Raw genomic sequence first — 25,989 nt, 5'->3', positions numbered from 1 at the left:
TGCTCAGATTCCAGGATATCTTGCCCTCTCTAGTCTAATACAATGCTCAATTTTGAGCCTCTTAGCCCCTGCTACTATTTCTAGAGAATAAAATTAAGTCTACTAGAAATGAGTTTCTGGGTTGCTATCACGAGCACAGCAGTTGAGGAACGGGGGGGGGGGGGGGGCAGGTGATGAAAGAAAGGTGCACAGTGGAAGTGAGATGTGTTAATTTATGCACCACTTACTAAAAATATCGTTTTCTGTCATCTAAGATAATCTGCCATCCAGAAATCATAAATTTCAGATACCTTTTTTTTATTTATTGGAGTGCACAGCTATTTAAAACCAGTACCAGTAACATTAATTAAATATTTGGTATTAAAAAAGCTGCATAATATATCATTCAAAGTAACATGGGGATATGCTGTTACCCTGGAAGTCACCATAGAAAAGAAATGTGACAAAAAAATGATATCATCATAGTAAAATCACTGTTGGCCCCAAAGGTACAATTATATAGATGTTATATACAACATGTAATAAATTAAAGTTTTATATTAATGACTTCATGTCCTCAGCAAAACAACATTAACAATATTTTACAAATGAGTATCATGCAGTCACACAAACAGAATATGGTACAAATCTGTGCCATATGTGTCAGTATCGTGAGATTGAAAGTGTTTAATTTTTGTCAAACATTTGAAAATTTCTTTGTCGAACACTTATCATCTTTCAGTGTGTTCTTTCAAGTGTACAGTGGAGTTGTCAATTCCTTTATTTTATGGGCACCTAACACTATCTATACCACCATGAAGGGACTCCTCACGAGGTGGAATCAAGTAGACAATTAAAAATGATAACTTTCTACAAAAGTATGGAATGTTGCAAATTAGAAATGCAATTGCGAAAGCCATACAATGATGTACCACCAAAAGCTAAACTTAACTGATACTGAACTGGAGAGTGAACAAAGAGACTGTCCGGTTAATAGCAACATCAGTACATAGAGTAACAGGCCATTTTATCAGTATATATGCCACTACACAGTTACATGAATGAAATATCTAAAGGTTCTGGTGGAATGAAGTGCATTAGAGAGAATGTTTTATGCACATTCTGCCACACTTTTATCACAGGGAATGCATAATTTTATGCTTAAAGGAAAATAAAACTAAGAAGTTAATATAAAATGAGGCCCTTTCATGGTTGTCTTCAGTCTTAGGAATAGAAAGAAGTTGCAGGAGGCCATGGCAAATACAGTGGTTGAGGCAACATAATGGTTTTGTTTTTGCCGAAAAGTGATGAAAAAGCATCGATGTGCAAGTAGGAGCAGTATTATGATGCATTCAGATTGCTTGAGGCAAATAGCACGTAACTCCCAGGAAGTATCCCTTATTGACAGTACGACCATGAGACAGGAATTCATGATGGACTATCCCATTTTAATTGAAGAAAATAATGAAAGGAACCCTTACACGTAATTCAACTTTAATTTTTTTCAATTTTGGCAGTTTCGATTGGGATGATTAGGCCTCAGTTATGCCATCATACCCATATATCCATGTTTTGCTACCTGTTATAACCTTCTTTATAATTAGAAGTTCTGGATCATCGTTACTTCATTCATCAATTCCTGAGCAGTGTCTATTGTATGCGATGTCATTTTTGGTCGAACCTCAATAATTTCAAAACAAACTTTGGTGCTACACATTTCATGCTGAAAAAAAAATATAGAAAAAAATTGCTTGTCATGAGCCAAAGGATATGCCGATATCATGAGCAACCCCTCTGGTGGTGATTCAACAATTTTCCTGAATCATTTTCTTCATTTCTTCCTCATTGTCATCAGTAATTTATGTGCTAGGCCATCTCGGACAATTGTCATCTTCAAAATCTTCTCAACCCACTTTGGAACATTTATACCGCTCATAAAACCTTGTCTTACTCATAGCATATTCACCAGGAGCCACAGTCAGCGTTTTGAATGCAGTACTGCACTTTATTCCATTTTTCAAGCACAATTTAATGTACATTCTTTGATCTATCTTTTTTTGAAAGTAAGAAGTCTTAAGGCACTTTACACTGCTTTTAACCTTCTCGACTGTCAACAATAAAGTAAATATTCAGAACAGATGAAAATGCCAGCATACATCAGATAAATGTGTACTAACAAGATTTTAAAAATTGAAATTTGGATGTTTAAAGCCTGTGAAATTAAATTCCCCTTATTTTTTGATCGCAGCTCCTATGAACTACAAAGTTTCTCTCTACATTTCCCTTTCTTATACATGCTCCCTGTTTAACTAACACTTAAGCAGCCTACAACACTTCAAATGGCAGACTAAATCATCCAATGTTAATCCCTAGAAAATGTGTAGGACTAAATGGAACAGCAAGTGAAAGCTTGATATTGACATCCCTGCAAAGTGGCAGCTCTGAAGGATCTAACCATCAGCTGGATACTCCATACCCAAAGAAACTTGTCAACATTTGTTTGTCTCATAATTGAGGCTGTTATTGATCCGATAGTGTTATACAGCATTAGCGAGATGTCTTCTTGTGGTAACTAATTTTTGGTGCAGTGTGATTATTTACGAGAAGAAATGCGGAACATGGAGCAGCATTCAATCAGGCATAAATAGAGTGCCATTAGTTGTCACTGACTGCACGTAAAATCCAGACACAGATTGGACAGTACAAAATCCTGCAACAAACCTGTAATGGCAGACTCTACACCAATAGACGCTCCCCCGTCACTCTTACTGAGCCGACAGCTACAAGTAGCAGAATGCTACAGCCACACAGAAGAGGAACCAGATGGGGGCACCACCGCTATTACAGACCTGTTCCTCCGGGTCGTCGTACTCCACGACTCTGATAATCTCGCCCACGTCGAATGACAGCTCGTCCACGTCCTCGCGATTGTACTTGTACGTCGCTTTCACACGGTACAGGACCCCTGGCGGGAGGTTGTCGGTTGTAGCACCTGTCGAGAAAATGGGTACATTTTTACAAAACAGTTTGCTAACAACTACTTGAGAAACTGGAGTCCATCACTAGCTTGCCTTAAATTAACAATTAAAGCATGTAGAACACATCAGAAAACAGGATTAGTATCACCTCCCTAAATTTGCAAATTTAACTGTGATGCCATGTCACCACCTGTGGGAAGCAAGAACAGACAAATGTTATCCCCTCTCAAGTTCATTGCTAACCTTAGTGGCATGGCCTTTACTTTGGAAAGTCATTAGCAGCAAATCTCTTATCTAAATATTTTCAGTAACATTCTTCTGCTGTAAAATATTAATTAAAAGGTGCAAAAGTTTCGAATAAGCAGTAAAATGCAAATTACACATACAGCTTATAAAACAAAATGGAAGCACTCATCTGCTTGAAAAACAGGCATAAATATTTCTTCCAGCCATCTGTAATCAGCTAAATTTTATATTCAGAAAGTGTGAATGTTAAAAAGTACTCGATTGTCATATTTGTGTAGTGCAGATAATGTGAGCATGAACTCTGCAGTGAGATAAAGAGAAAAGGTTGCTTCATCTGTAGTCATCTGAGGGTTCTTACTCACATAAGTTCCAATATAACAACAAGTCATCAGCAGAATTTTATGTTATCATCTCCAATAGGCTCCACCTTGATAGCTGTGTGATGATGTTTACAACACTGAATGTGAATTAAGTTTTGTGGCCATTATTTTTAAAATCAGATTTTCATCAATTTTTTGTTGTTGTGGTCTTCAGTCCAGAGACTGGTTTGATGCAGCTCTCCATGCTACTCTATCCTGTGCAAGCTGCTTCATCTCCCAGTACCTAATGCAACCTACATCCTTCTGAATCTGTTTAGTGTATTCATCTCTTGGTCTCCCTCTACGATTTTTATCCTTCACGCTGCCCTCCAATACTAAATTGCTGATCCCTTGATGCCTCAGAATATGTCCTACCGACCGATCCCTCCTCCTAGTCAAGTTGTGCCACAAACTCTACATCTCCCCAATTCTGTTCAATACCTCCTCATTAGTTATGTGATCTACCCATCTAATCTTCAGCATTAATAAAAATATTTAGAACATGGTGCAGTTAATATTATGTTATTTGCTGTTTCTCAGTCATTATGTCATACACTGCAGTTTGTAATGGGACACCCTCCTCTAACATTGCCCTCCACCCCACCCCCTTTTAATAGAAATGACAGATACAATGTTACCATCGATTATTCTATAGGTGAACATTGTATCAGCTGTTTAACTGAATGAACTTCATTTGATTCTGTGTATGATGTGCTATATTTCAGGCTGGAATGTATAAAAATAAATTAATTTGTTACAAGCGACATGTATGAACAGTTACAATTATTCTTCTTTTAAAAATATTTGAAATTACGAAATATCGGACCTATTTAAAATTAATGTTATTAATTGCACAATATAATGCTAATTATTAAATTTATTTCTGAATAATGATATATTCAAGAAAGTATGTAAACTCTTTCGCTTCGTAAACTCTTTGGAATATTGTGAGTACCGCAGAATGTTATTAGTAGTGGGCATGGTTCTGATGGAATCAGACGCATTTTGACTGTGTCACTAATAATGTAATTTGTGGTGTGATAGACGTGGATATTGTGTAGTCTGTGTGATATTGAAGAATGTTACAAAGAATAAAATTCAAGAATAATACAGCAAAATCTTATTCAGTCATCAGGAACCCACAACATTAAATCAAAATTTCAGCCACAAGAATGTACCCCTAGATGCAAAAAATTGGAGCCAACAATAAGAGAAAAAGAAGATAAGTAAAAAGTTTTTCTTTTGTATCTCACGCCTCACGAAGCTTTCAAAACTTGTGCAGAGACAGAAATTTTAATAGTGATGTGTGGGAGCGTAATATTACAGGTTGCATGTAAGTGGTCGATTTGCATTTCATCTTCATCTCTTTCCATACTTAAAATTCAGCAATAGAATCAATCTTTCATGCCTAGAGGTCACTTCGTGATGGGACATATTTAGGAATACTACTCATTCAGGGATTTACTTCTCTGATAACACAAGGAAAAAACGTGTGCTTTATACACTAACTAAATTATGGCTATGGTATGGTTCAGTTATGTAATAAATCTCAATACAGAAACAATTTTAATAATTTCTGCACAAACAAGTCTTACTGTTAACACTGACAAGGTTTCTGAGTCATATGGTCTACTGTTAGTCACCCTGGGAACAGATATGCTGTGTACATAAAAAGTTAATACGAACATGTTATACATTCAACAATAAATGTTATTTCCAAAATGCAACACTTATTTGTTATAATGCTCAATTATTAACTACATAAAGTCAAAGACAGTACATTGTAGGGATAATGGGAAACCTTGGTTGTACAAGAAAGCTGTAGAACAAATTTAGAAAGAAATCGTAACAACAGTTAATTGGCATTGCAGCACAAATAAACTCCTACTCAAAGAACAAGTTGAACAGTGAATAATCTTGCCTGTCTTCCAATTTGACAAAACTGACCTAACACAATGACAGAAGAGGCAGCTGCATTACAGAAAAATGTATAAACCCGACTTTGTGTTGCTTCAGTGCACCATTATTGACATTTCAGAGCCCGTCTGCACTTTCTGTAGTAGGAGGAGAGTTCAACATTTTGGGAAGTTCCTTACTAATGTATTGTTGTGTAATTAGATATGTATTTTACTTTTACCTGTTCCAGAAACTTGCTTTATGTGTAGCTCCCTGGACATGAGTATTGAAAGAAACCAACAGGAAAGAGAGTGAGATTCAAGATATACAAAATAATATTTTCTAGCAAGTGGTTTCCAGCAACAAATTACTGTTATATGGCTATGTATAACTATTTGCTCACAAGAATAATTATTGTTCTCATTCTAATCATCATTTTTTTAGTAGTTTGATCTTTTCATACAGATTAGGTTAAACAAGACTGGCTCGGAAAATATTTACAACAAGTGTGATGCGAGACTGACCCTCTTTCAGGGGGCTCTGACTGTGGGTGCTACAGTACTTGCGCACCCCATTCTAAATTCTTTCGGATGCTCAGCACCCACACAATAAGGGGAATGAATAATAAAAGTGAAATAAAAATCATACCAAATGCAGTTTTACAATAACAAGTGGAGATCGTATTGTAACCCACTCACTCACAAATGCATACAAAAATAAATTCAAAGTAGCATTGATGGTACTGATCTTTGAACCATTTGAGTGATGGTCCATCTCTGAGGTGGACATAGTGGAATGATGGATCAGCTCTCAGTCTGTGCAGATGGCTGCATCAGTCACAAATAGTAATTGATAAGAACAGTTTTAAGTGGTTAGGCTTATAACGTTAGTGTATGTAATGTCTGGCAAAGAGTCTTAACTAGTGTTTTGTGCTACTGGGAAAACATAATGCAATTTATCAAGGAGGTTGAACTGCCATCAGCACTAGATGCAAGGCATAATAAAAAGTGTCTCCTATGAAGTGCACAATACATTTTGTACAAAGGGTGAATATGCGGACAAGAAAAACAAAAATCCCCAGATTTTTCCAGGATTTTGCAAGGGAAAATACACTTTTTGCAGGGTGAAAATACGCTATGGCCCTGGTGAAAGTAAATTTTTCCGCGTTAAGTGACTGTATACTTTTCCTCGGAGCTATAAAACTTATCAGTTCTCTGGTATACATTGACATAGAACTTCCTGGAACTTCAGGAAACAAAAACCATGTGTTTTGGAAAGATCTTTGATGCACTGCAACAGATACATTGCATATTTTCGTATTATGAAAGTATAAATATGAACTCCACCATATACAGCACAGTAGCTTCTGAAGCACTGAATCTGAAACTGCAATGCGCTTTTTCAGCCAATTGTAGTCCACGTCACATTTAAGAAATTCATCGCACAGTCTCACATGCTACGTAATTCATCTTGCATTAAAAAAAAAAAAATCACTTTGAACGCAACACTTCTCAAACCGCCATTTGCAATATTTACTGCGACCTGTTAGAAATGTAAACAGTTGTAATGTCATGCTCATCGAAAGCAGTTTGTTATTACGAAGTACTGTGTAATCTTCGCCCTAAAGGCCTTGGGCACATTTTGCTGCCAGCAGACACTTTTGTGTCCACTGTGTTTTGCTGTTGTCAATAGCTGTGTCTTTTATGTTTTATTGCTGCAGTATCAGTTTATACCAGCCAAAATTACTAAAATTTAACTGAAAAGTAAACCAATGAATGAAAAATTCCCAAATTTTTCCCGGATGAAAAGATTCCTGAGTTTTTCCTTCATTTCCCGATTGTCCTGGGGCATATACAGCCTGATAAAGTAGCTGAACAACCTATTAACCAAAGTCATCTGTTCTTTTTACTTGAGGAAAATAACAGGTCAGGGAACTGTGAAACAGATGCTGCACAGTAAATGGTAAGAACTCTAGAATGTAGCAGTGATAGGGATCACCAGCAGACACATTCCCTACATAATAATATGTCTATTATTCCATCCATCATATAATACAGAACAATTGGATTGTTGCCATTATCGCATATTTATTTAAGGAATTATAGAATCTCATGGCAACAGTCACTTGTCAAAAACTGTATTAAAATTAGATACCAGTCTGCTGATAATACCACCATGCTATTTTTGAAGAGCACCAACCAGAAAGTACAGAGAAAAAATGAATTAGAAATGCTTATACGATACACATCAAACTAATTGTCGATTTCCATACTCACCCACAGGTATGTCGTACAGCTCTTCCACTTTCTTGCCAGGTGCCGTGCCATCCGGCACTGCCGAGGAGGGTGTTGGCTTGGCGTTACCGTTTACCTGCGGGTGGGGCTCGTCACCTCCTTTCGGAGCCGTCTCCGCCCTCGGTGGGGCAGCCGCTGTGGGGGGTGGGTTTTCGGCCGCAGGTTCCGGGGACGGAGCACTGGGAGGGGGGCTGCTAGGGGAGGGGGGAGGGGGGCCTTGGTTGTCATCGCCAGCTGCAACACACGGGGACCGTGCAGGGCATGCACACGACACCTCAGTCTCAGAGCCGAGCAGTCCGTACAGAATACCAGAAAGAGAGGTGGCCAGGGCACATCTGTCACTCTTGTTCTCCAATAGTACACTTGCCGGTATCCAGCGGAGGTGAAGAAGTCATTCTTGTGCACAATACTGAATGACTGATCAAACTGTCTTTACTTTGCTATTATTTGACAAATAAAACTGTGCACTTGGGAGAAGTGGAGACTATTTCAGTCATTTGACTAGGGACTGCCACACTACAGTTCACAGTAGTATACGCTTTCACTACCACCCATGCCCGAATTGTGGGAATAAACATATTCAGTGAACTCGTACACGACGTGCACATCAGGTAAGCCCACATCAGTAAACATATCAGTACTGCAGTGTATCCCTTTTACTTTACAGCCATCACTGCCAGAGAAACAAACTCAAGACAGATCCAAGCAGTACTGAATGCAGGCTTGAGAGTAAAGAGTAAAGTCGGCATTACTGTCGTCAACAGCAAGTACCACAAGTGAATGAAATAAATTTGTTTCCGAACAAGACACACACAACTCATACCATTAACATTTGACATCTTTTATTTTACAGTTATATTGCACAATGCTTAAAGACAGCTTATCCATTTTGGTTATTTCAGTCGTGTGTGTCACTTATGTTCATAGCAATCTCCTCTACTGTTCTACTGGCCTGTCCCACATATGACGTGCCATGTAGGCACAATATGTGGCATAAACCTAGGTATTGAATGCCTATATTGACTTTATCTTTATAAAAGCAAACCTTTAATTCTGTCATGGGAGTAAAGTGCATTAAATGGAGTACTTTTGTAGCAGTCTTTCAATGATTTCCAAGTTCTGGGGGTTAGCAAACAAACAGTTTGGTTGGAGTACAAATGGTGAGCAAAAAAATTTACACTCGGCAACTGGTGAATACAACTATGAAAGTGGAAAGAAAATGCAACACCAACTTGGCTTCCACCACAGAAACTGAGGAATCACCAAGTCTGGCAAAAGAATCTTGTAAAATTTAGCCTACAGAGTTTTCTAAAATCTGAGGCAGATAAGCAACTGTCTGTCAGCAGTCAGGCAGCAAGTACACAATGATGAAACTACATCTACATCGATATTCAAAATATTGTGCACATGAACTGGATCAACTCAAATGGAAACCCAAACCGTACTATTGAATGTGCCACAGAAACTTCTGCAATGAAATTTCTTTCTCATATTCTGTATGATATTGTATGAAAAATTGTGGAGCAATGTGGACTGTAATACCACAATTTTAACAACAATCAGCTCTGAAACAACAGTTAGACTATTAATAAACACATGAAAGTTAATAGTATTAATACATGTATGGCTCAGACAAAATGCTCAAGAACCAGGTATGCACAAACATTAATTAGTAGATGTACTCATGCGAATTCTCATTCACAATACTGAACAACAGCATACTTCATATATTCCTTGCAACTACAGCACAATGATACAGCAAGCCATACATTTGCTTAATTTACACCCTTTTCGATTATCAATCTGGTTTTTATACCTAGAAAAGCTAGTGACACACCAATGATTTTTTTGTGTCCAGAAACAATCACTTTTACATTTTTAGACTACATGTGTGACCATCACAAATGGTAATCTTCAGACCAAAACCAGTAAACTAAAACCATAAATGTGTCTCTGGAAATAAAAATTATTGTAACAAGTACAAGAATCACAGTCATCTCCAAACAATAAAAATGGATAACTTTGTAACATCAGTGGCAATCACAAAACTTTGAACATTTTTGGATGAATTTTCTACATTGAAGCAAAAATATTCTTTTAATCAAAGTTTTAATATGGCACACAGGACATTAATCTTTTGGAGAGATGGGCAACCATACCCCACAAGAAGATCTCTGCACTGTAGTTAATAATAAGTTTCACTGATCAGAGCCATAGTTTGAATTTCAAAACTCACTCAGTCATCTAGAACAGAAGACTAGGACTCACATTACAAATGTAAGTCAAGTGGCTTTGGAGGCAACACAAACCACACAATTTCCATCCAAGTTCACGTTTTCTATCATTTCCACAGATCCCTGTGTGTTAATGCCTGAATGGTTCTTTAAGAAAGGGCATGGCCTATTTCCTTCCCTGATCCAACCCATTCCATTTTTGTTTTCGTATCCAGGATAGACAGTACAGTTATTTACAAATTCAAATACAAATATATACACAATACTTTGTAAACGTTAAACTCATTTTGAGGCCCAGAACTCAACAATATCAATTGCTGGAACATCCGATAAAACCCGGTCGCCAGCATGCAGACTTCAGGCAACTTCTGGCAGACAAAGAGGCGTTCAGCATTTTTAAGTTCTCCACTCTCGCAGGTTGTATCTCCAGTAATTTAGCCCCATCACTTCAAGTTTTGTTTGCACCTTGTCACTCCAGTTTGCATGCTGTTCAGAGTCCTCCACATCTGGCAGGATATCTGGAAACTTGCAGCAAGTTCTTTTTTTTTGTCTTGGCTATTACTTCCAGTTGCGTTGTTTCGTCACACTTCTATTCGGTGAGGGGAAGGTGGTGATGTAATTGTTTCAGTTGTTCGAAGAAAGCTCTTTCTTGTCTTTAGTGCAGGTCATATGCGTCGCTTCAAAACGAGGGATCGCCAGTATCATTTTCCTATTTTTGGTTACCATTTTTGTAGCTGAAGTGTAATACTAGTGCAATGTAGTAGGAAGCAAGTAAACAGTGGTCAAAAAGTCACATGCATTAAAGTGAATAACTTCACACATATTGTCGTGAACATATTTTGAAGATAGTTGCCCTGTTCAGCAACACATGCACAACTCATTTTACCACGCTCGAGGCCATTTTGTGGAGTACATTTCACTGATGACGTTAAGCTCCATCATTACATTATTCTTCAGTTCTGCCAGGCATGTAGCCACACACACATTGGCATTCCTTTAAGATAGTCTCACAAGAAGTCTGGAGACAAATTGGGAAAATGTGGAGGCAATAAGACTTTAGAGATGAGTCAATCACCATAACATTCACTGAAGAAATGATTTGTTTCATTAGATGTGTGACAAGTGGCATTGTCCTTTTGCCACCAACAATAACACTGATCAGCCTCCAGAAGCAAAATAAATGGCATAATGATGTCTCAATAAACAACATTGTTCACTGCGGCTAAAAAAAAATTCGCCCCCACTATTTTCAGACACTATATGGCGCACCATACACCTATTTTTTGACTGGGCAAGGTGTCTTCATGAAAGACGTGGATTTTCAGTTGAGCAAATTCTTGTGTTGTAACTAATCACATATCTTGTATTTTAACGAATCACATATCCACACAGATCAAATGATACCTCATCAGTGAAGAAAACACGTTCCCATTCTGCAATTCCAAGGATGTCAAAAAAATCGCACTTAAACCATGTACAGTTTGATAAAATCTCTCTCTCTCTCTCTCTCTCTCTCTCTCTCTCTCTCTCTCTCTCTCTCTCTCTCTCTCCCCCCCAGCCCACCTTCTGCACACTACGAACATGATGTGCACAAAATTTTGTCTGTTCATCACTTTCTTATCACTCACATAGAAAATCTGAGATTGGGAAAGTAATCTCCTCAAGTTTTTTGAAGGAAAACACACTGTCACATCTATCTCTTCAGTCATGTTTCAAAATGACCCGTCTCCATGTTCTCACTTTGTCTCCAACTGATCTGCATTGCCAGAAACATGTAATTAATATTATTATTGCATGTGGCATTTGGATATTTTTCATGAAATGTCTACAATATGTGCATAGGAAGGACGAAAACTCATTGCTCTCGGCAAAATTACATGCTTATCAAGCAATAAACTTTGCAGTATTACAGACATAATGTCACCTGTAACCATAACACTGGTGTTGACTGTTGTATGTAATACTTGTGGTACCATCTTAAGGTGGCTGATAGAATGAATGCAATACGAGTCCTATTTGTAGACATTTATTTTCATGTGCGCGACTTTTCGATTGCACTGTACAATGATGGAGGAAGAGGGAGGAGCAATGTAGCTCAGTTGACAAGATGAGAGGCAGGTAGGGGACAAATGGACACTCCAGTTTAAAATTTCCACGGTTCCCCTTTGACAGGTGCCTGTCAAGTATATGGATCCAGAGCTATCTGAGGGAGGGCATGTTTGTGATGCAAATGCTCCACTTCAGAACATTTTAGTAAAAATATTTATACAGTGTGTTTCAAACTGAATAGACAGGTTTAAGGCTCTGTAGCATTTATTACATTCAACTTACAACTATAAATAATATATCAAATGACTGACATAGTCAAACAGTTCTTCTTACAAGTAACAGTTTTTCTTCCGAGTGTTCAATGATCGCATATTAAGTTCATAGGTGAGTTCTTCCCAAGCCACTATCAGTGTGTCTGGAGTAAATGTTGCAACAATGCTGTTTCTGAAGTTGGGTAGGTCAGTTGGTAGTACCATCTCGTGCGGAACTTCAGACCCCAGATGTGCACGTTAAATGATGTTCACATTTACACTTAGGTGAAACGTCAATTCATCACTGAAGATAACACGATTGAGAAAATCTTCGTCGTCATGCAACAACATTTCATTTGCAAAATTGTCATGTAAATTGTGGTCTGTAGGCTTAGAGCTTGTAACAACTGCAGACGGTACATAGTTTTAAGCACCTCCTTTAAAGTCTCCATACTGAGGCCACTGGAATTGCTAATTCACGACTTGCCTTCTGAACTGATGTCTTGGAGCTACAGGTGAAAGACACACTCATTCAATATTTTCTTCAATCACTCTTGGTCATTCCGTATTCTTCCCTTTGTGCATAGGTATAAAAACAAAACTATGAGTTGCTCTTTCATTTAAAGAATTATTTATTATTGTAAGTTGATTATAATCAATGTTACAAAGCCTTAAAACCTATATGTTCATTTTGAAACATCCTGCATTTTTACATATAGCACTTTCCAAATTCCTCAGCTAACTCTTGGAGAATAAAGTAGCACGGAACTAACAGTCTCGGATATGGCAAGGTATTCTAGAAATTGCAGGCTACATTTAACACAGGATGCTTTTCAGTCCATTACCTGAAGAATAGCTCATATGGATAGGCCTATTCCACACAGCAGTTAACATACCTGTCATGAAAGACACCCATTTACATACTCACTGTACACTGTACCTGTTGCCAACAACAAATACTACACAGTTTACGAGTCCATAAGTAGAACCACCAAACCACAAGTGGTCGAGTAACGAGAGACAAAGGGAAAGACCTTCCACTAAGGTAAATAATGACAGAAAGACTGACTTCCCCAATGTTGGCCAAATGATTGAAACATACACTATTCTCTTTCTTAAAGCACTTGTATAGCCACATATTTGTGTTCACAATACCACTGCTAAGTGAAATACTGACATTGGTCAGTGCACAATTCAGTTTTATGTTGTATAAATTACAACACTGTCAAAGTTGACAGCAAGTGATACTGTTATACGTCATCAATCATTTGTATGACACAGGTACCTCTCAAATTTTTTTGACACAGGCTGCATATCTCTGAATTGCATTTTCTTGGAAGTTATTCCATAACAGTGTTTCAATGTAAACAATTTATTATTATTAAACTCTTACATACCTATTCCTAAGAACAGGAAAAAAATTGATTTTTTGGCCAATTCTGATGTTAATTTTTGTCAAATCCAGTGTTATTTTCTGACTGCTTGTTTTCAAGTTCTGTTCTTTGTTGAATTATATTTATTTCCATCATACAACTCATTTTGTTTCATCATGTAAAGTGTTACTTCAGATCTATTAAATTTAACCAATTAAAGAACAATTAACTCTGCAGCCAACCAGTGTTAAGTTTTCCAAAAGAAAAAATTCCTATAACTAATGATTTCTATTTAGTGACAGCATACTGTCAAAACCCTTATATGGTGTGAAAACTGCTGCTTGGAGTCCATATTTTCTATCGATATGGAAGTTGCTGTTTGACTAAATACTGAAGGGACTTGCATGTACCTGCCATTCCCGATATACATTACAGGCTCATGGCCATGTCATCATTAATAGAGTTCACCCTTATCTTGCTGAAATGAGAACCTACTGCTATGAACACAGAATTGCATTATATGTGGTTGTAAGAGTTGGCAGTCTGGTTTGAAGGCACAGCCCAATGTGTTTCATGGTTCATTCCACATTGTCTGAAGTATTCCTTCTAAAGTTTTTAAAACATTTATTTGTCACGTCATTAAAAATACTTTCTCTCTTAATAACAATACCAGAGAAGGAAAGTTGCTACTCACCATATAGCGCGCGTGCGCTTGCTCACACACACACACACACACACACACACACACACACACACACACACACACACACACACCCCTGCAGTCTCAGAGAGCTGAAACTGCACAGTGTAGTTTCAGCTCTCTGGGAATGCAGATGTGTGTGCAAGTTGTGTTTGCATGAATGTGTATTATGTGCGCGAGTGTGTATGCGTGTCTACTCCTGACAAAAGCATTAATGGCCGAAAGCTATGAGTGTGTGAATCTTTTTATTGTGCCTATCGTGACTCAGCATCTCTGCTATATGGTGAGTAGCAACTTTCCTCCTCTGGTATTGTTACATTCCATTCTGGATTTTCCATTGTTTTATTTTCTCATAATAATGAATTTATCCTTAAATCATTTTTATTTTTAACTGCTGACAACATTTTTTCCCTATGCTTTTGCACAACAAACAGTATCATGCATTTTGGGGAGATTTTTAATACTGAGCACCAATTAAATGGTATGTTTTCATAAGACTTAAGTTTAAATACAGGAATCTTCAAAGACAGCACTTCAGCTTCACAAATACATATATCAACATGGCACCTACTTGGTTTGTTTCCATAAACCAATCACAGCACAGGATACATGATGTCACACAAAGGTGTTTCTGGTGTAGAAAAGAATACTGAGATTGTTTATTACAATATTTACTCCATATTATTTCTACTATTTTGTAAAATGAATTCTGTGATGACAACATGATCTGTAGAGTAGCCCAAATGACTGACAGAAGGAAAACAAGGAGGTGCTATGCTGATTTACACGTTTGCAAAGCTGAAGTGCTGTATTTGGAGTTTTAATATTTGCTTGTCGTTATAAAAATATGTTGTTTAACTGACGTGCTGCATTAAGGATCTCTCCAAAATGTGACTTTTTCCCAGGTTTGTGTTGTGCAAAAGGAGGTACGAAATATGACTTCAGCAGAGAAATCTGTTACCAGGCTGACATCACACCTAGGCATGTTTCATAAACGGGAAGTGAACTATCATTTTTAAGGTAATATGCATACCTCAATCTAGAGAACAAAAGTCAAAACCAAATTTCAAGATTAAATAACTATTGGTTAGCAGTCTCAGTGAACTGTTGCCTTCAGAGTCACAAGATTTGTGTGCAGGAATGGGGGAAAATGCTAAATTTCATGATCTTTGTAAAAACTGCCAAATTAGTTTTACTTGTCACATCATTCATTTATGTAATATTTTCCTGTCCCTGTTTATGGCACATTGCAAGCGCGGATGGCAGCAAATTGTAACTGGTGGGAGAAGTAACTAATTGAACTTTCATAGAAGCCTTGGCGATGTCCTCCATAGATGGGATGAAAAGTTGGCTTTCTACAAGGTATTTATTCAACCACAATACTATAGCCCAGACTATTTTAATAAGTATGGCCTTTAATGCATTTAGTTCTACTGACATATCTAAAGATTAATTCTACAGAACATTGGAGACTGTACACAGCCACACTACATATGTGCTGCATGCTTCGTTTTTGTTTTATTCTGAGACTGACTTACCCCCTATGGATGTCGGTGAAGATGGTACACTCTGGATCATGCTGAAACAATAAAAATATTGTCATGCTAAAGTAATACATCTCAAAATTACAGCACAAATTAAAGTTGTCACCATATGAAGGTCATCGAATATTTTATTTGCCTCGACAGGCACACACATACTAAGGGACAATCAAAAAAGATTTTATTTCTAATTCAGAATGTAATAGTGTGAGAGAACAGGTACCTCACGTGCACAAACATCACTTTTCCAGTAATATTTTGTTAACTCTGAAGAGTTATGCTCCGTTGTATATACCCAGTACTGCTTCCACCTCCTCCAATGCAGAACTGTTAAAGCTTTCTAGCCATCACTAGAAGAATGTAATAGAATTAGCCTGAGCCAATTTCGGGGCAAGTACAATTCGCCACTGATCAGGCGATAACAGACAAAAGCCTACTCAGAAGACAGAAGAGCAGCTTTCGTGCACTTTGTTACAGATCATCAACCAGGGCTGACTTCGACAGGGAACGTCATTTAGTGAACTCTGAGAAGTGAACAGACAGTAGTTGTAAATTGCATTTGCTGTGTACTGTGACGTTTACCTACGATTACTTGCACTTAGCCATTGAGGGCCTTTTTGGCATTATATTACATGCAGTGTTGCAGGCTTCATTATTCAGCAATTCACCAAAATAAGTAACCCCTTTTAACTCATCTGTGTGACATTGTCACTAATTTGTTTGGGTGTTTTAGAACTTCGTTCTCCTATCCTTTTACGTGACCCTGGGGGATAGCTGTGTAATAGCGGCAGGGAGAAATTGTCTTAGCGGTGTACTGCACAAGAAGCCATTTCATGAACTCACAAACTCTGCCTACAGCAACAATAATGGAACTCATTCTCCCCAGCAGCAGTGATGAGGCCTTTCTGTTGAGGGTTTACGAAACACGGTAAGGAAATTCCTCGACAGTTGCTGCATCTCGTTGTGTCGCATTTCTTAAGTACTGGGGTGATGACAGACTGCTTCCATTCTGCCAGGATCCTTCCTCTACTCCAGATTAAACAAATCAGACAGTACACGCTCTCGTAGGCTCCCCTTCTTTCTCTTAGCATCTCTGCATGTATTCCATCCATTCCTGATTCCTGTTCTTTCTTCAGCATTTTTATGATTACTACTGCCTTTTCTATGCTTGGCAATTCATTCTCCCCTGTTGGTACTGTTACTATTTCTTCATCTTCTCCTCCTCCTCCTCCTCCTCCTCCTCTGTTTGGTTGAATGTTTTATGCATAGAAAATTAGCCAAAAGCAATTATGTCATTAGATAAATGAAGCATAACCTCTAAGGTTTCCAGAGTGCAGTCTAAACAGAAACATGCCAAGTATGAGAATTAATACAATAACACATTATACTACTCACTTGTTATTACTAGTCGAAATCTTGGGCGACTTGGGTGAACTTTTCTTGACAGTGTACGATCCGCGTTGACATTCAGTTGCTAGCTTGTCCACAATAGCCTCCAGTTCTCCGAAAACCTGCAGTACAGGAGAAAAAAGATATATCCTTTAACGACAGCATAAGTGGATGAGGGATAGCAGTCAGCATGCAGAGAAGAGGTAGCCAAGTCTCTACCACAATGGAAGACTGACTGGAAGTACAACAACTGCTGTTGTTGTTACTCTAAAAGAATAAGAGTGCAAAGAATTAGGATGTGTGAAATCAGTCAGTTTCAAGTGTGTGTTTGAAATGATATATTATTTCATAAAACTGTAATATCAAGGCAGTTGCCGTAAGCTTTGTGAAGTATGCAGAGAGCCACTAAATCCAATTTACAGAAATAAATAAATAATTCTTAATAATATACAGATTGATACCAAATATCATATTGTATAACTTTCTCTGACATAAGGCACGGTGAAGAAAGAGCTGACGGTTCAGTAACGTGAGTCAACGGCACATACAGTGCCACAGTTTGAGCAACACCTGGATTGCCGCATGCACAGTGATGGACATTTGACTGATAGGCCAGACCAGGGCATCATGTGTGAGTATCTGCTGTCACCAATGGCAGACTTGCGGCAGTCAATGTGTTAAACGTTTTTGCACATCTTCTCTCTCATTTCGATGATATCAGTAAACCACATCATCTAGTTTGACAGCCGCCAAGTTTCTCCTTTTAACTAACTGTAAAGAAGATGAAACTGGTGGACTTGTTTCTACACCTACAGCTACATCTACATTGCCTCTATAACTGCATCAGTTCTCCGTAAGTCACCATACAGTGCATGCCAGATGGTACTTTGTACCACTACTAATCACATCCTTCCCTGTTCCACTCACAAAAAGAGCAAGTGATAAACAACTGTCTATATACCTCTGTATGAGCCCTAATTGCTTGTATCTTATCATCATGGTCCTTACACGAAATGTACATTGGCAACAGTAGGATCATTGTACAGTGCAAATTACATACTGGTCATCTAAATTTTCTCCATAGCAATCCCTGAAAAGAATGTCACCTTTCCTCCAGTGATTTCCATTTCAGTTCCCTAAGCATCTTCATAATACTTGCATGTTGTTCGAGCCTACCACTAACTTATCTAGCAGCCCATCTCTGAATTGCTTCAATGTCTTTCGTTAATCTGACCTAAACACACTAAGAGTACTCATCAATGTGTTGCACTGACAACCTATATACAGTCTCCTTTACATACGAACCACACTTTCCCAAAATTCTCCTGATAAACTGATGTCCACCATTCACCTTTTGTACCACAATCCTCAAGTGCTCGTTCCATTTCATATCGACCACAACAAATGTGTCGAGTAGGATACTGCTAATGCCGTATCTGAGCATTACGGGTTTGTTTTTCTACTCATCCTCCTTAACTTACATTTTTCTACATTTAAAGCTAGCTGCCATTCATTACACCAACTCGAAATTTTGTCCAAGTCATCTCGTGTCTTCCTACAGTAAATCAACTTCGACACCTTAACCGTACACCACAGCATCATCGGCAAACAACTGCAGAATGCTTCACACCCCATCTGCCACATCATTTATGTATATAGAGATCAGCAGCAGTCCTATCACACTTCCCTGGGGGACTCCTGACGATAACCTCATCTCCGACAAACACTCTCCGTCGAGGAAAACATACTAGATTCTATTGTTTAAGAAGTCTTTGAGCCATTCATATATCTGTGAACTAATTCCATATGCTCGTACCTTTGTTACCAGCTCTCAGTGGGACACCGTGTCAAGTGCTTTTCGGAAGTCTACAGAGAACAGGGCAAGCCGAGTTTCGCATGAGCAAAGGTTTCTAAAACCGTGCTGATTCTTGGACATAAGGGTTTGAGCTCAATTTACTACATTCAAACTGAGTGTATGTTCAAGAATTCTGCAGCAAAACGATGTTAAGGATATTGGTCTGCAATTTTGTGGTTTCATTCTTTTACCCTTCTTATATCCAGCAGCCACCTGCTCTTTATTCCAGTCACTCAGGACTTTGTGGTGGGTGAGAGATTGACAATAAATGCAGGCTGAGGAATGGCCAATGCTGTAGAATGTTTTTTATAAAACTGAATTGTGGTTCCATCTGGACATGGTGACTTATCTGGTTTCAACTTTTTCAGTCGTTTCTCTATGCCAGGGATGCTTATTACTACTTTGTCCATATGGGAGTCTGTTCAGTGGTCAAATGACAGTGTGTTTAAAGCCCATAACTGTGGTGTGTTCTTATTTCCCAGTGTCCACACCTTTACTTCATCTAGAACATGTAATACTCATCCTACAGACGGGTTTCTGCGGTTTCATTTGAAACCTTTAAAGTTTATCTGGACCACCCACAGTAACGATGCATGAAGGTCATATTCTGCACCACTACTATTGTCTACTTCAATGGTAAACAAATGTAAACCAAACCATAGACCGGACCTTGGAAATTAACTTGGTCACATGGCTAGGTACAGCCATGTTCCAGTTCGAAGCAGAGCACGTAAAAAAGACTGAAGTCAGTGCTAACATATTTGACAATATTCTTCCTTGGGAGTTAATTAATTCAAACACTCATAAGAATTAGGATAATCTTGTGCTCCTTCCACTATTTGTGTTCCATCAAAGACTAGTCTTACACTGAGAAGATCATACTCTTACGGAATACAATAGTGACCCTTTAATTGTATTTAATATCTGTCTCAAGATGACATCTTCCCCTGGAAGTTTATTAAATGTCTTTATTCCCAATTGTGATTTTGGCCTATTATGCCATTCTCAAGTGACAGTTCACTATAAAGTATGTCAATGCCCAGTGATTCCTTTTAGGAAGACACCTTCCTCATCTCCACCATGTTTACATATGTCACATGCGAGGATTCTTTGTGATCTTTATACAAGGTTCATGCCATAAGTAATGCGATCAAATTCATAAAAAGTCATTTATTGACTATATTCATACAAATACTCAAAAATTTTTAAAATAGCACCTTCTTGCGTCTATACACTTCTGGAGGCGGTGTTTCCATGCCTGGAAGGCATCCCGAAATGCCTTTTCTGGAATGTCCTTTAGAGCTGATGTAACATGCGTCTGGATGCTTTCAATCGTGTCCCAGTGTTTTCCTTTCATGACTCCTTTTAACCAAGGAAACAAAAAAAAGTCAGTGGGAGCCAGGTCAGGACTGTAGGGAGGCTGGGGAACCAAAAGGGTCTTGGTCCTGGCCAGGAAGTCGTTGGCAATGAGGCGCTGTGACTCGGCGCGTTGCCATGGTGAACTTTCCACATGTCCTCGATGTCACTTCAGCTGTGCCAGACCCTCCTTTTCAGTCTTTTGAGCACTTGCAAGAAGGAAGCTGAGTTCACTGTAGTCCCGGTAGGTTCTGGAGGACAATGCTTCTAACGACAAAGAAGGCAATGAGCACGGTTTTGATCCTGGACTTGTTTATGCATGCCTTCTTGGAACATGGCGATGATGGGGTGTGCCACTCTAAACTCTGCCTTTTTGTCTCAGGGTCGTACAAAAAAAATCCACGACTCATCACCAGTGATAACCGAGTTTAAAAAATGAGGATCATTTTCACACGTTTCCAACATTTCTCGGCACCGAAGCACTCAGATGTGCTTGTGTTTGTCGTTCAACACTTTTAGGTCGAGTTTGGCACACACCTTTCTCATGTTCAAATCTTCCGTCACAATGCAGAAAACAGTTGTTTTTGACATGTTTAGAGTTTGTGCTATCAATTGAAGGCTCAGCCGTCTGTCAGAGTACAAACAACTGCGCACTCGCTACATTTTCGTCGACTCGTGCCGTTGATGGCCGTTCACTGCGAGGTTCGTCGGTGATCTCCTCTCGGTCCTCTGTGAACGACTTGTGCCATCGGAAAACTTGTGATTTGGACAAGCAGTCATTCCCAAAAACATGCTGAAGTAATGGAAACGTTTCGGTGGCGGATTTGATAGCATACCATTGCCCTACAGAATGATCCATTGTGCCGTGTTACATAAACTCAAAACGGGGTTGACGGAAACGCACGTCCCGACTCTCCGGCAGCTCGCAGCCGAATGAGACAAAGAGCGTTTTGAAGCTAACACCGCCCTTCACTTAGCCCAGCCGGTTACAACACGCTACGGTGTTCCGTTGTGTCAGAAAAAAAATTGGTCGCATTATTTATGGAACACACTCTGTAAAGGGGATGTGACACTTCATGTAAAAAATTTTATTCAATTTAAGGATCAGAATGCTTTCAGTTTCAAAAAGCAGACATCAATAGTTTATCCCCGATCTGCTCTATTTATGATGCACATATTAGAAGGACGCTCCTCCAGTCCTCTACCAGGGAGACTCGAGTACTGCGAGCACAATGAAGAAACCAAAATCCAAAGAAAAAGTAGGATAATAAAATGGAAAAAGGAAACATAATTCATTTTCCATTCACACAGGCAGAAACATACTGACCTTCGCAGACTCGCAGTGAAAGACCTGTTCGGCAGCGAAGAAGGTCTGCAGGTTGGTGACGAGGAAGAGGACGCGCGAGTCGTAGAGGGCGGGCAGCTCGTCGTGCAGCTCCGAGTTGAGCATCTCGTAGGTGCGCTTCGCCTCCTCCAGCGACTCCCGCGCCCGCACCATCTTCAGCTCGTCGCGCTTCTTCGGGTTGCTCTGCTGTAGCGACTGATAGCTGTGTCGCTGGCTGTCGAAGTCCACCAGCTTCCGGCCGCGCTTCTCGATCTTTTTCTGCAATTACAAAATATTTGTTATAACGCTTAATTGCTTTTAACTCATTCACTCACTCGCACATCGTGTTCCATAAATCTCACTGTAAAGGAGAGCTTTCAAGGATGTGCAACGAGTCAACATACACATTAAAAGGCAGAAAGCAGCTCCTGTGGTATACGAGGGTGAGTCAAATGAAAACCTTAAATTTGTAATAACAAAACGAAATTTCGCGCCGTTATCCCGTAAGTTGGTAAGCGTCTTACAAACAGCGTGCAGAACGGCCTGTAGGTGGCAGCATGATGCAGATGCACACATACCGTCGCAGTATCAGTATAAAGATGGCCGCCGCACTTGCGACTTGCACCAGGGTAGAACAGCGTTTTGTTATTCGGTTTTTATGTAGTGAAGGTGTGAAACCTATTGAAATTCATCGACGAATGAAGGTTCAGTATGGTGATGCGTGTTTGTCACAGCAGCAAGTCTACGAATGGAGTAGGAAGTTCACAAATGGTGTGACTTCAGTGGAAGATGCTCTTCGTCTAGGTCAGGCGCAACGAGTTGTGACTCCACAGAACACTGCAGCACGTGAAGCCATAGTGAAGGAAAACCGCCGAGTGACACTGAATGACATTGCAGCATGTTTACAGATTAGTCATGGGTCAGCACACCACATTGTGCATGATGTGCTCCAGTTTCACAAAGTGTCTGCAAGATGGGTACCACAGCAGCTGACTCCTGAAATGAGAGAATGACGTGTCGACGCTTGTGAAAAACTTCTTCGGCGCTTTGAAAGAGGAGGTGATGGCTTCCTTGCTAGGATCGTTACTGGGGACGAAACCTGGGTTCACTTCCACCAACCGGAAACAAAGAGAGCGAGCAAGGAATGGCGCCATTCCTCATCACCAAAACCAAAGAAGTTTCTAACAGAACCATCAGCAGGGAAGATTATGGTGACTCTCTTTTGGGACGAAAAAGGCCTCATTTTGGAGCATTACATGCCTAGAGGGACCACTGTCACCAGTGCGCCGTACACAGATCTCCTTAAAAATCATCTGCGTCCTGCAATCAAATCAAAGCGACATGGATTGCTGTCAGCAGGTGTCCTTTTGCAACTGACAATGCAAGGCCCCACACTGCCCGTACAACAGTTGCAACAATCACAGATCTGCATTTTGAGTGTCTTCCTCGACCAGAATAGTCGCCAGACCCTGCCCCAAAGTGATTTCCATATGTTTGGCCAACTCAAAGACGCAATGGGAGGAAAGAAGTTCCGTTCTGATGAAGAGGTACGCCACGCAGTGCATGAATGATTGCGCGGACTACCAAAAGAATTTTTTTCTAAAGGAATTTATGCGCTTTGTACGCGCTGGGGGACTTGCATTGAGCGTAGCGGAGATTATGTTGAAATTTGATACGGCGTTGTACCACTTCTGCACAGTAAATAATATTTTTAAAAAATATTTGAGGCTTTCATTTGCTCACCCTCGTACTAACAGTAGACTATATATAGTGCTCATGTAAACAATGCAAAGAAACAAAATGTTCCCAGAGAGAATTTTCACTCTGCAATGGAGTGCAAATCGATTCGAAACTTCCTGGGAGATTAAAACTGTGTGCCAGACAGAGACTCGAACTCGGGACCTTTGCCTTTTGCAGGCAAGTGCTCTACCAACTGAGCTACCCAAGCACAACTCACGCCCCGTGCTCACAGCTTTACTTCCGCCAGTATTTCGTCTCCTACCTTCCTAACTTTACAGAAGCTCTCCTGCGAACCTTGCAGGAGTAGCACTCCTGAAAGAAAGGATATTGCAGAGACATGGCTTAGCCGCAGCCTGGCGGATGTTTCCAGAATGAGATTTTCACTCTGCAGCGGAGTGTGTGCTGATAGAGCACTTGCTCGCAAAAGGGAAAGATCCCGAGTTCGAGTCTCGGCACACAGTTTTAATCTGCCAAGAAGTTTCATATCAGCGCACACTCCGCTGCAGAGTGAAAATTTCATTCTGTTCACGTGCTTCTGTTCGACGGAAGCTAAAATAGTTTAGCAGTGTCACTGATTGCCGATTCAGCACACTGCGTTTGTAAGTAGGCTGTTTAGGTTTTTTTATTGGTAACGCCACCTCTGTATGAAAATCACTGGCTGTGCTGTGTGCAGTCTGTGGCTAGTTTGCATTGTTGTCTGCCATTGTAGTGTTGGGCAGCTGGATGTGAACAGCGCGTAGCGTTGCGCAGTTGGAGGTGAGCCGCCAGCAGTGGTGGATGTGGGGAGAGAGATGGTGGAGTTTTGTAATTTGTCATGAACTGCTATATATATTATGATGATATTAAGGCAAATACATTGTTTGTTCTCTATTAATATCTTTCATTTGCTAACTATCCCTATCACTAGTTAGTGCCTTCCATAGTTAGAATCTTTTATGTAGCTGGCAGTAGTGGCGCTAGCTGTATTGCAGTAGTGGGAGTAACCAAGATTTTTGTGAGGTAAGCGATTTGTGAAACGCATAGGTTAATGTTAGTCAGGGCCATTTTTTTGTAGGGATTTTGAAAGTCAGATTGCGTTGCGCTAAAAAAAAATATTGTGTGTCAGTTTAAGCACAGTCTTGTACAATTGTTCAAAAGGGGACAGGGGACGTTTCACGTTGTAAGATAAGGAGGAGTAAATTACGAGTAGTACGTGATTACGGTGCTCACCCTCATCTCGGGGAACTGGCTCTGGTAGGTGTTGAGCGGGATGAGCACCTGGTCACCCAGCTTGTGGCTGAAGTCCTGCCACAGCATCTCGCAGTTCTGCGCCTGCACGTACAGCAGGTCGTGGCCCGTCCAGTTGCTCTCGTAGATCTCGTTCAGGGAGTCCATCAGGGTTTTGCTCGCCGCCTGCACCGCTGTAAACCGAACAGACTCCCCGCTCTCACTCAGACAACGATCTGGTGCTTCGAGACTAACAGTAATGAGCGACTGCTCTGGAAGCTTTTACTTCACTTTCTACACTAGACAGTACAGACAAACAACAGAAGGAGTATCATTAAGATATTCAAAGCATCATTAAGCTTCTAACAATATCTGCAACAGGGAAACAAAATTAACCTACCCTTCACACACACACACACACACACACACACATTATATATATATATATATATATATATATATATATATATATATATATATATTACTCCTGGAAATTGAAATAAGAACACCGTGAATTCATTGTCCCAGGAAGGGGAAACTTTATTGACACATTCCTGGGGTCAGATACATCACATGATCACACTGACCGAACCACAGGCACATACACACAGGCAACAGAGCATGCACAATGTCGGCACTAGTACAGTGTATATCCACCTTTCGCAGCAATGCAGGCTGCTATTCTCCCATGGAGACGATCGTAGAGATGCTGGATGTAGTCCTGTGGAACGGCTTGCCATGCCATTTCCACCTGGCGCCTCAGTTGGACCAGCGTTCGTGCTGGACGTGCAGACCGCGTGAGACGACGCTTCATCCAGTCCCAAACATGCTCAATGGGGGACAGATCCGGAGATCTTGCTGGCCAGGGTAGTTGACTTACACCTTCTAGAGCACGTTGGGTGGCACGGGATACATGCGGACGTGCATTGTCCTGTTGGAACAGCAAGTTCCCTTGCCGGTCTAGGAATGGTAGAACGATGGGTTCGATGACGGTTTGGATGTACCGTGCACTATTCAGTGTCCCCTCGACGATCACCAGTGGTGTACGGCCAGTGTAGGAGATCGCTCCCCACACCATGATGCCGCGTGTTGGCCCTGTGTGCCTCGGTCGTATGCAGTCCTGATTGTGGCGCTCACCTGCACGGCGCCAAACACGCATACGACCATCATTGGCACCAAGGCAGAAGCGACTCTCATCGCTGAAGACGACACGTCTCCA

General features: G+C 40.0%; 1 protein-coding gene across 2 annotated transcripts in view; it reads right to left on the bottom strand.

The window, feature by feature from the left end:
• LOC126427900 (myc box-dependent-interacting protein 1) overlaps nucleotides 1-25,989 on the bottom strand; it is a 509,442-nt gene that overhangs the window by 10,420 nt on the left and 473,033 nt on the right. The window contains exons 3-8 of one of the 2 annotated variants that reach the window (XM_050089785.1): nucleotides 24,774-24,964; nucleotides 21,828-22,103; nucleotides 17,296-17,411; nucleotides 15,898-15,938; nucleotides 7,735-7,986; nucleotides 2,829-2,971 (exon numbers count right to left, since the gene is read on the bottom strand). In XM_050089785.1, the coding sequence (XP_049945742.1) occupies nucleotides 2,829-2,971; nucleotides 7,735-7,986; nucleotides 15,898-15,938; nucleotides 17,296-17,411; nucleotides 21,828-22,103; nucleotides 24,774-24,964 (1,019 nt within the window). The remainder of the gene's footprint in view (nucleotides 1-2,828; nucleotides 2,972-7,734; nucleotides 7,987-15,897; nucleotides 15,939-17,295; nucleotides 17,412-21,827; nucleotides 22,104-24,773; nucleotides 24,965-25,989) is intronic. The other variant, XM_050089786.1, reaches the window with a different exon arrangement.

The sequence above is a fragment of the Schistocerca serialis genome, chromosome 12, assembly GCF_023864345.2.
Source record: "Schistocerca serialis cubense isolate TAMUIC-IGC-003099 chromosome 12, iqSchSeri2.2, whole genome shotgun sequence".
Taxonomy (NCBI): domain Eukaryota; kingdom Metazoa; phylum Arthropoda; class Insecta; order Orthoptera; family Acrididae; genus Schistocerca; species Schistocerca serialis.
The sequence above is the reverse complement of the archived record's forward strand: the minus strand, read 5'-3'. Positions and strand labels throughout refer to the sequence as shown.